At 43.7% G+C, this 11,677-nt stretch overlaps 1 protein-coding gene across 14 annotated transcripts in view; it reads left to right on the plus strand.

Moving 5' to 3' along the window:
• arhgap9 (Rho GTPase activating protein 9) overlaps positions 1-11,677 on the plus strand; it is a 40,382-nt gene extending 28,705 nt beyond the window's left edge. For 7 of the 14 annotated variants that reach the window (XM_076740091.1, XM_076740135.1, XM_076740153.1 and 4 more), the window contains 8 exons: positions 1,483-1,588; positions 1,980-2,099; positions 3,810-3,908; positions 5,093-5,170; positions 5,462-5,515; positions 6,286-6,420; positions 8,111-8,216; positions 10,459-11,677. In XM_076740091.1, coding sequence (XP_076596206.1) covers positions 1,483-1,588; positions 1,980-2,099; positions 3,810-3,908; positions 5,093-5,170; positions 5,462-5,515; positions 6,286-6,420; positions 8,111-8,216; positions 10,459-10,645 — 885 coding nt within the window. In that variant the 3' untranslated portion in view covers positions 10,646-11,677. The remainder of the gene's footprint in view (positions 1-1,482; positions 1,589-1,979; positions 2,100-3,809; positions 3,909-5,092; positions 5,171-5,461; positions 5,516-6,285; positions 6,421-8,110; positions 8,217-10,458) is intronic. The other 7 variants (XM_076740115.1, XM_076740144.1, XM_076740176.1 and 4 more) reach the window with 2 other exon arrangements.

Below are 11,677 nucleotides of genomic sequence, written 5' to 3' on the forward strand. Positions count from 1 at the left end.
GTGTCGGGTACCCTCAGAGGAAACGTTTATGCTCTCTGCTGCCTTTCTCTGAATCTTAAACATCATTAAACAGAATCTTTTAAATGTAGTTTTTGTGTCATTTAAGCGGTGGTGGAGTGTAACTATGTACGTTCACCAAGTACAAATTTGACGTACTTGTACTTTATTTTATGCAACACTACATCTCAGAGGCAAATATTGTACTTTTCACTTCACTACATTTGTCTGATAGCTTTAGTCACGAGTTGCTCTTCAGAATACAGTTTGTCATACCCTTCCTGTTGAGTAAAAATCACATGTCTCCTTATTTGGTGATTTTGAATGTGGATGTTTGTGATACACTGAAGGATTAAGTGTTCCTTCACGAGTTGAGAAAATGATCCCGCTTCTTAAGCTAAGTAAACTATTTAAAAACCCTCTCGGATTAGCAGGAATTAGCATTAACATTGTCGCAAAGCTGAAAACAGGCTGTTTTTCCTGAGCTCTTGAAAAATTGACTTGTTAGAGATTCGTGGTTCTCACTGGACATGCTGATGCTACAAACTGATAGAATAGGATGCATTGTTGTAGATTAAGTTGTGCATCAGTATATAAAGTAGTGAAGATCAGCTCAATCGTAAACATCTACATATATAAAAAAGGAAGAATAATTGTGTGTGGATGGACAGGTCGTAACTGTTGACTGTAGCAGGCTGTGACACAGCTGCTGAGTCAGCTTTACAAATTTAGATGTGTAGAAAATTACAACATAGAAAGATCCTATCTTAGACATTTTTGGTTTTCTTGGTCGGTTAATGAAAATCAGGAGTTTGTGTAACACAAGCGGGTGAATAATTAACGTGAATCTCTGCAGATGTTATGGCATGGCTGGTACTACTAGTTTGATCACTAGAGGTGTATCTGCATTGATGTATATGAAGGCCAGTAAGTATCAAGAAACTGTAGAAGTTAAATGGAGAATTGAAAGTTATATCAGATGCAGTTTAGAAACAGTCACCATTGCGTAGTTTACCCACTAAATTCTCCCGCTCTGTAGACATCGTGGTAGAGAGTTGGTAGAGACAGCTAATAGAGATCAGCAGGTGGTCAGAGACACGACTCCAAGTGATGCTGATGTTGCTCTGTGTCTGCTGAACGTGTACATAAGCAACTGCTGGCTTTCGTGCATAGAAAAAAAACAAAGAAAATGATCTGTTAATCATACAACATCACGCCAGCAACATGACAACTTTCTCTGCAGTTGTTGCAGTTTTTCTCAAAAAAAAAACAAAAAAAACGGGAAGTGCAGCATTTTTCTGGTGTTCTGTCTCTTTCACTCTCTGCTGCCCCCAAGTGACCAAAATGTTTTCCTTTTGAGGAATTCTTTTCAAAAAAGTTTGTTTAAAAGAGATCGAATCAGCCCATATATTGCCCATGTCGTGCAGTGTTTACATGTGATGCAGTCAAGACAATGAGCGTTATTTCACTCCGCCTGCCCTCCAGGACCGTGAGAACCCCTTAGACAACGTCCTCCTGTACTCTCTGAGGCGGGCGGGCAGCGTGGAGCTGCTGGACCACAGCGGGGACGAGGATGACAGGAGAACGTCTCGTAAGTCATCTCCACATGATGCCTGTCATCGCTCCACCCTGACCTCCTTCCTTCACACGAAACCGTCCCTGCCGTCCACCTCACTTTACTCACGGCCTCTCACTCCATCAACGTCACTCTTTTTCTCCAAACTTCCACACAGGCTTCTTACATCCCTCCATCCTCTCCTCCATCCTCTCCTCCATCCAGCCCACTTATATTTTCACGCGGCCCCCGTGGCAGATAATCCCCCCGTCTGTCCTGTCTCACCTCCGCCGCCGCCCGGCCCTCCCGCTTTTCATCCTCACCACCATCCCCTCTCATCTGCTCTCCCGCGCCGCAGCCGATCGCCCCGCACTGACCTCCTCCTCCTCTTCCTCCTCCCCCACCTCCTCCTTTCCTCCCTCTGCAGTCCCTCGCTCGTCGTCCAACCTGGAGAACACAGAGAGGAAGAGAGTGAAGACCCGGCTGAAGAAGCTGATCCTGAAGAGACCTCCTCTGCAGGCGCTGCAGGAGAAAGGGCTCATTAAAGGTGAGATTTCCTTTTGAAGTTTCATTTCAATGCAAGTATTCTTTCACCAGCAGTATGCAGTGCGGTGGTGAATAATGGAAGTGCGTGTTCTCTTTTGCTCAGTTGTTAATATTACAAGACAGCACTTCTGCACCTAAAACTATCCGCTGTGAAGTTGAAGCTATTTTTCCATTCAACTGAGCTGCATCGCAGTTGTGATCGCTGGCAGGAAATCTCAGCACTTATCCTGCGGTGATGCCACATCCCCCAGTGAATGCGCGTCGCAATCCTGCTCGCCTGTTTGGCAAGAGCTTCTCCAAAATGACGAAGTTCATCACTCTGCTTGTCTGCTGATTACAACACTAGTCTAACATCTTTTATGCATCTTTCTTCTCTCAGGATGAAATGATCTTGTGGGGTTTTTTTTTTTTTCATATTCCAAGCAAAAGATGTTTCAAAAGGGGAGGAATAGGTGACAAATTAAAGGAAAAGTCTGAATAATTGAGTGGATGATCCTTCAATTCGGGGCTCAACCCCATCGAACACCTGAGGGAGATTTTGCTGTGATGTGTTAGACAGCGCATCTCCACGAGGGAATATTTTCTGTTCGCCCCCTCAGCGGCGTTCAGAGAGTTGGAGAATCGATGCTCGGGACCGTTGAAGCTGTCCTGGTGACTCACGTTGTCCCAGCAGCTTACCAAAACGCTTCACGTTGGTTTTTCCTTTTAATTTCTCCCTCATCAGTTCTGTGTAGGAACTCCGGTGCGGCACTTCTATAATGAGTCTCTTTGAAAAGCTGTTTCTCATTCTCACTGAACTCTAACAAAGATAAGGCATTAGAATTTATAAGACCTGAATTTAAGACAAAGCAGTGTCCTGAAAATTAAAAAATAAAAATAGATAAAGTTCATCAAAAAGAGGAAAGAGCAAGAAAGTAAAAATAAACAGACATTTATAACATTTTAACATTTTATGAGCCTCTCAGAAAAGCATTCCTTAAGTTTTTTCTCCACATTTTAAGCAAAAATATTCCAAGCACCCATTTTTTAGGTGTTTCTTTGCATTCACTTGATAGCAAGCAGTAGAGGTGACATGCAGCAGAGGTTCCCGGCCAGACTCAAACTGGGATTGTTGCACTTGCACGGTCAGGACGCTCCAGCGCCTCATAGATAAAACAGTTATTCGGTTCGTGTTGAAAAGCTTCATCTCCCTTAAGGTTTTGACAGAATGCCACAGCTACATCTTCATCCACTAGGAGGCGTAGCGTGACTTTCTGCATGTCATTAGGAGTGAAGAAGCTGCTCAGATGGAGGGAATGATGACTCCACAAATGCTTTCACAGCTACTTTGAAAACATGGTTCATTATATTTAAGCTGCTTGCACCTCTCACCTCTTGATGACATTCTCACAGTCGTCATCAGAGATAACACGGTCCGATCATGCAGCAGTGGAATCGTAGCATGCCGTGGAGTAAAGGCTTGCATATGATTTTCTTTTTTTTCATCCTATAGTATATACAGTACAGTGCATGACTTGCATTGCATCATCAAGGGTGAGCTTACATCTCTGCTGGAAACATTGAGGTTTTCTTCCGTAATGAACAGTAAATGCATCACTAGATAGCTCTTACATCATGTGTTGGCACAGTTATCTGAGAAAAAAACCTCTGAAGCAACATAAAAAGCCCGTCTGTGTGTGTGTGTTTGTGTCCGTCTGTCATCACGCTTCAGATCAGGTGTTTGGCTGTCGTCTGGAGATGCTCTGCGAGAGGGAGAACAGCACCGTCCCTCGCTTCGTCAAGCTTTGCACCGAGGCCGTGGAGAAGAGAGGTACAGTCGCTGCAAACGTGCAGCTTTCAGCTTGAAAGCAGATGCATGAGAAAACCCCCTCAGTCCTGTTTTTAGCTACAGTCACTCTGCCCCTACCGTTCAGCTCAGGGATGTAAATCATCCTGCAAAAATTGACTGAAAAATATTTGTGATCGCCGACAGAGAGTAAAGCGTACAGAGGAGTCATGACAGCTGCCAGCCAGAGAGAGATCTAAATGAGAGAAAATGGAGTTGTTTGGAAACTGTTTAGAAACAATGCAGCAAATAAATATTTAATACACGCAGGGAACAAAATCAGTGTTTTGATCACTAGAGCTTTAAAAACCTGGTTTTGATGAATTAAATATTTCTGGGGAGTCAGATGGAGACATCAAGGCTGTGACAGACGGCTAAAAAACGGGAGAACTTTAAGGACAAAGTAGCTTCTCTCATCGTTAAATTTATGGTATATACTAATAGCAGAAGAAAGAAAAGAAAGAAACACCACCCTGTTGATTCAAATGCATGCTAACAAGCTAAAAGTTAAATTTGCTCTCATAGAGGACTGACAGAAGCAGCGAATGTTCATGTTTAAGAAGCAGGAATCTGCCAATTTTTAGCATTTTGCTCAGAAAAATGATTCATTTTCTTCATCAGTTTAATTAACTGATTAGTCATTCAGGCCTTGTACAGATTGCAACGTCATCACAGACAATACAGTTAAAATTAACTTGACCAACAAGTAAACAAAGGTGACACTCACAGTTCTCTCTTCAGTGTATCACCTGCCTGATGTTGAAATCAGTGTGGAAAAAGCAGAAACTCAGTGTCAGAAGAAAGTTTTATAGGCCCTTCATCAAGCATAAAGCTCTGAAATTTAAAACTACTCATGGGGGTCATGTGATCATGCAAACTTTAAAAACAATTTTTTTTTTTAGATGTCTTTAAGTGTCAAAATGTGCTTTTGCTCAACTTTATTCACACATTTTTGGGCTCTTACGCAACAAAGCAAACTTCCTCGGCACACTCAATTATTGATGTGCAGACAATGTGCGGCAAAACAATTATATCAGCCCCGACTGCCTGAAATCTGAGGAAACACTTTTTCTTTCGCTCGCAAAGTCAAGTTTCAGTGTCAACCTCCTGAAGTCTCAGTAGACACCCGGGTTCAGCAGATAAAAGCAGCTCTGTGTGGCTCGTTGCAGGACTGGACACTGACGGCATCTATCGAGTCTCAGGGAACCTGGCAGTGATTCAGAAACTACGCTTCCTGGTGAACCACGGTGAGGATTAAAACTTTTAATTTAATCTGAGTGAAGTGTCGGAGGAGCAGAAGTTGGACGTTTCTTGCATTTGTTAGAAATCGCTGAATTGCATCCTGTTTTTACAGCCTGGATAAATGTCATCTGCTGCTGTTTGGTTCACTCTGACTACACATGATATTGTATAACACACACACCCACACACACACACACACACACACACACACTGTAAACCTGTGACTGTCCCACCACATGACATCCTTTAAGAGGACGCTGCAGGCAAGCCGGCTGAGTAACTGTTGGTTTTTGCAGAGCGAGCGGTGACCACCGACGGCCGTTTCATGTTCCCAAAGGAGCTGGTACAAGGTAGATTCAGACTGACGAGGAAAGCGGCCGCTTTCACGTGTTCCTCGGCCTGCTTGCTTTGTGCGTGCTGTGTTGCATAATGTGAACGCCTCAGTGAAAAACTCCTCAAAACGCCCACCCACAGACAGGCACTCAGAGCCGAGCTGCGGCGCAGACGTGCACAGTTTGGTGGTTGTGCCTCCATTTGCTTCATGTATGTGTGTCCCTCAGGCTTTTCTGCCTTAAGTTTTCTGATGTAATAACACGCAGCAGGTTGTACAGCGAGCTCTCACACAGTCCACGGCTGCCACCAAGTGGACGAAGCGGAGAATCAGCCGCTCGTGTGCTGTGACGTGCTCTAATCCCTCATCAGTAGCTCTCTGACTGATGTGTCTCATCATTAGATGTTTGTATCATAAAAATGGAGCATTGAGGACAAATTGAAGCAGTTTATTTTACTCCCCCTTGGCTCTTATCATCCAATTCAAGAAGCATTTGTCTGGATTTGAAGAAAATCTGTGCTTTTTATGTGTTTGTGCCTCTGTGTCTTTTGCTTTTACAGACCATTTCTATCTCCCTCCTGCAGCTCCGAGCCTTCACGTTACGCCTTAACACTGACGTGAATTCACACGCCGCTCTGTCCACTCGTTTCTCTCTTAATTCGAACTCTTTGTCGCTCTCTTTCACATTGCCGTGCCTTTTGTTCACTTCCTCTGACCCTGTCTGTCTGAATTTCTCCCGGTTCCTTCATCCTCTCCTCCCCTCCCTCCTCCATCCTCCCGCTCTCTCAGAGGAGAAGCTGAATTTGAACGAGAGTGAATGGGAGGACATTCATGTCGTCACAGGAGCTCTCAAACTTTTCTTCCGCGAGCTTCCCGAGCCCCTGGTGCCCTTCGGCTTCTTCACCGACATCGTGGAGACAGTCAGTGAGTGACCGGCCTCAGCCCCATTCAGACTCTTTGTTTTATATATGTATATATATAAACTGTGTACAGCACAACCTCTTCTCTAATTGCGTCACTTCATCCAGAATGATTCATCACTGCTTACAAAGTTTGTATGAAGTAAAACAAAATAATCCCCTTTATATTTGAGGTGAGGCATCTTTATAGGACATTGTTTTTCTGAAGTGTAAGTAGTGGAAAGCAAACAGGAAGGATGATGTGCATGAAAGTCCCTGGCTGGACTCAAAGTGCAATTACATGATCAGCGTCTTCAACCTCGAGGCCACCAGGACGCCCACATAGGATACTTCATAATCTCACTTCATTATTTATCCTCTGAGGTGCTTTTATTTTCGATCCTCGCAGCACTGCTGTGGTTTTAATGAGTCAAAACCAGGGCAGTCTTGGTTAGAGAGCTCAGCCCCCTCTTTACTTGGGCGCTTTCACACTTTTGTCAAGCTGCGGTGGAAGTTGTTTTCTTCATTATAGAATATAGTGTATTTACAGCACGTTTTTTATCCACCTCTGGAACATGTTGCACAACGCCACATATTATCCCGAGTGATATATGGACAGAGTAAAATAAAACGGTGCCTCCCAAACAGAAAATTGCATGAATTCCAAGATGAGAGAGGAATAATTACATACTGACAAAAATGAAATTTATTGGGCAGTATTGAATTAAAATGAAGTGATGGTTTTACTGCAAAAAAAAAAAAAAATCCTCACAGTTTAAATCCTCACATTTCAGCTGCAGTCCTTTCATCCTCAACCCGTGTGCAAATATTATGTTCGTATTCGAATTTTGACACCGTTACTGAAAGGAAAAGGCGGAGTTATTCTCTGCTTTTCTTCTTGTCAACAAACGCAGTGAAAAGACCAAAACCAGCAATGTGGGAGTTTGTCTTTCACTTCACTTACCTACCTCGTCTGTGGCTGTGCATTCAGACCAAACTTCTAAAAGCAGCCCACAAATTTAAAGTTTAATGTCCAAAATCTTTTCCTGACAACAACAGGACACTGTAGGTTTAGGCAAAGTTTACTCAGAAAGGGACTGAGGGACTATTTTCAGCTGCGGGCGAATGCACATTTGGTGGTTTCATTAGTATTTTCATTAGCACAGTGTATATGCCCGTGTTCATGGTATTAACGAAACATGTCATGCAGTGCAGCAGTGTGGCTCAGCTCTGAGGAATAAACCACATCAGGCTCACATACGACGTTTGTTAGCAGGAACGATTCACTGTTAACTTTTCTGTTAACTGTGTTCTCCATCAATTAAATTGCATGAAACTCTGTGGTACAGCAGTGTATTATAATATCTTATCCTGAAACAGTAGATAATCTTGCATTTCAAAATAAATTACATTCAGAAAGAAAAGTTGCACATTGAGAAAAAATGATAACAAATGTAAAGGCATTCTTGGTGTGAATTGTTCCTTATCAATACATGCGATGTTTTTGTGTGAACATCAGTTCGCTGTTCATCAGGCTGCAGTGGTGATAGCTGATAATTGCATGCTGTTGGATCAGATTAGATAGTGCTAGCAGAGTACATGTGATATCAGTTAGTGGATGTCAATCAGGTTCCCGATGCTAATAAAGTTCATGAAATGGAATGCAAACGATCATATTTATGGTGATCTGACATGCCTCTTGATCTGTTTTGCAGAGATGTCGGACTACATGGACAAAGTGGATCGTTTGAAGTGTCTGGTGCTCAACATGCCTCCTCCAAACCATGACACACTGCAGTTCATGTGTCGCCATCTCAAACGGTGAGAGGGCGGGAGTAAAACCACACACAGGACCTCTCCGCTCATGTGTTTGTCTTCATCTCTGCTCGTTTCCATTTGTCTGTCCTGAAATGGGCACATTTCATAATGCAGGATATTCCCTCGGGACATTTCGGCACGAAGGAGTGAACCAGACGCCCTCGCTGGAAAATAAAATCTCCTCGCTCATAACTTTTCTTTTTTAAATCTGACCACAAGAGGGGGTCGTTTCCTCGTCGTTCTCAGTAATTTTCTGTCGGGGATTCTTTGGCCGAGGCTCTCAGAGTGTGCCAGTGCTGTACCAGGATCACACTGTTGTTAAGTTTGGGTCCCTGTGAAGATGAAAAGCCTGGAGGAAGATGAATGGTGTACAATGTTCTGCGAGCCAGTTCCTTTTACAGTACATAAAATGTGTGTTTTTTACCGCCTATGGTTTTTCCTTCCACTACAGGGGTGAGCGTTCGTGTTCTGAGGCCGATGTTTGTGCCAGGGTGTGGTGGGCCCCATGAATTTGTCAGCTCGGTGTCTTTCTCTCATTTTCTCCCCGCTGTCATTCCTTTCCCCCCTCGCTCTGGTTCTCATTTATTATCTCCTCGCCCAATCACCCCCCCCCCACCCTCCCCTCCTCTCCTGCTCGCTCGCTACCTTTGTTTCCTTACTTCCTTTTCATTCTCTTCCTTCTTTTCTTTATATTCTCCCTTTCCTCTTCCTCTCTTCTTCCTCCTCTTTCTATCCCTCTCTCCTTTTTTTTTCCTCCCTCCTCCTCCTCCCTCCGCCTTCCCTCCGCTCTCCTCCTTGCCTCGAAGGTCCCATGGGAGCCTTGTGGTTCGTCTGCTGGAAGGCATACCAACACTACCGCCGCCACCACTGGAACCTCTCTCTTTTCTCTCTCTTCGCCCTCTCACTCGCTCGCTCCTTTTTTTCCTCTTCCCTCTCCTCTCTCTCTCTCTCTCCCTTTTTTCTTCCTCTCTTTTTAATGTGGAAGTTTTGAGCAATTGCTGGCTGCTTCTGTGGCTTGGTGGGAATGGCATTTTTAGAAGAATGCCTCATGCTGTGGCTTCAATCCATTCCTGAGTCCCCCCCAATCACACACACACACTCAAACACACCAACATAGGTGGATACAGGCGGAGGATTTCGACACTTATGTGCACAAGTCTGCATTGTTAAATGCAGATAACGTGAACTTGCATGCGAAAACAAGATGTCACTGGTGGATGCACAAATGCTTTAAGTTACGGTCCTGAGTTTGTAAGAACTATAAAGATGTCACATGCTGACCGCAAGCATGAAGCTGTACGGGCAGTTAGCAGTCATCTATATGCCTGCAACCCCAGTGATGAATTCAAACAATATGCAAGTCAATGTTGGAACCCATGGGCTATTGTCTGATGGCGGTTTAGCCTCTGGGGGCAGCGGCCAATGTTTTGGGGTTTCCAGAGTATCCAGCGGATATCCGGATAACATATCCAGACCAAAACTTCCTCTTCCACGTGCCGGTCATTATTTATTATAATTATGTGATTGGCAACTTCACTTTCAAATTCCCAACAACTCAACATTTGGGCTAATCTCTATAAATAGATGCAGAAAAAAGCTAACATAAAGCTAAATCATCATCAGACAGTAATCAGTGTGGTCAGTTTTGCCCAATGTGTTCCGCCTTATTGTTTACCTGCATGCAACCAAAGCCTGCTCCAATGTGTCACTATTACTCTGACTGCAAATGGAAACGCTTCTTCTGATACCAAAACCTTCTGTTTATGGAGATGAACACACATGCTAGCAGCTCTGTACTTAGGCAGAGTGGTGCTAAATGCTAAAGTCAGCATGCTAATGTGCTCATCTTGACAAGACTAATATGATAATGTTTAGCAGGAAGTGTAGTGTTAGCATGCTAGCATTTGCTAATGCGCGCATTTGAACTGAACACTTAAAACCACAAATGTAGACGTCATGGTGCTTGAAGAAATGTCAGCGGACCACAAAAGTCGCCAGGATACATCATCTGAGGACCGAAATTTCATGGCAGTCCATCAAATGGTTGCTACTTAAATCCAGACCAAAGTTGGTGTTGGTGGACCGACCAACTTTACCATCCTTATAGCCGATGTGCTAATGAGACAAGAAAATGTAACTCCACAAGCTGCAGCAATTCAAAATCTTTTCTTCGTTTTTATTCTTTAATTTGTGTTGATCCTTTAGATGATCAGTTCCTCTCTGTGTCTGTCCCGTCTTTCTGCAGAGTGTTGGAGCATTCAGACATCAACCGAATGACCACCCAGAACATCGGCATCGTGTTTGGGCCGACCCTGATGCGCCCGGAGCGGGACAATGGCAACATGGCGGTGAATATGGTTTACCAGAACCAGGCAGTGGAGCTCATCCTCAGCGAGTTTGACCACATCTTTGGAACTCGAGGCCCCTCGTGATCTTTTCGGACAGAGGGGCTTCAAAAAGCTGCTCCAGATGAGACGAAAGCACAAGTAGTGCGGCATTTGTCCTCTTTGCCTGTTGACTCATGTGGTGTAAAATGGATTTCACATCAAAAGATAATTACGGGGTAAAAAGAACCAGGACAGAAAGCTGCTAATCATGACATCTGGCCTCCATATAAAGCCATGTTAAAACAATAATAGTAAAACAAACCAATTTTAGCTGCAATACTTGTGTCTTTGACTGCAGATGTGGAGCCCAGCCCCGGTGTTCTTTGCGGCTGGAACAGACGCCTCCATGTCACTTTTCCTTGATGTTTCAGACCTGATCAGGATAAATGAAAGCCATACAAGTGATAAATCTCCTCCAGCCGGTCCAGCTAGCTGAGTATTAATCAGTTATTTATCAAGGAAGGATGTGTCTTAACATAGCATTGAAAAAAAAACTTAGCAGAACCATCTCACTGTGAAAACACATGCACCAGCACCTCTTGCAGCAAGAATGGACAGATCCCACCTGTGGCAGTGGATAGCGTGGACATACTGTAAAATATGCAAACAAGCAGAAAGCAAGCTGGGCGTGTAAATGTGCCCACGTCTCCTCTGAAGTTATACAGTATTTAGATGAAGAGTTTAGGTTCATTTCAGACTTCAGAGTTGAGGCCCAATGGGGAACTCTTCATAGATAAAAGTTTCAGTGATGGGATGAATGTGCCAAGAGGGCAGAAAATGTTCCTTTGTACCAAATAGTACTTTTTAGTGCGTGGACCTTCAGAGCTTCCCTACTTGTACAAAATTTGGATCTGTCTTCTATTTTTATTAGTGCAAACTCCTCAGATTAAGTTAAAAATCTGAAATTGTACATATGTGAAATACTGTCTTTGTCGACTCATAGCACTTTGCATACAGTGTGTAACCCAAACATGACATATTAGCCAAATTCAAACTGATACTTGTAAAGTTAACTGTGTGTCGTTCGGATGTCGCTTGGGCCTGATTGTTAACTCTCCTGCAATAAAAAGTGAACCA

The sequence above is a fragment of the Chaetodon auriga genome, chromosome 2 (assembly GCF_051107435.1).
Source record: "Chaetodon auriga isolate fChaAug3 chromosome 2, fChaAug3.hap1, whole genome shotgun sequence".
Taxonomy (NCBI): Eukaryota; Metazoa; Chordata; class Actinopteri; order Chaetodontiformes; family Chaetodontidae; genus Chaetodon; species Chaetodon auriga.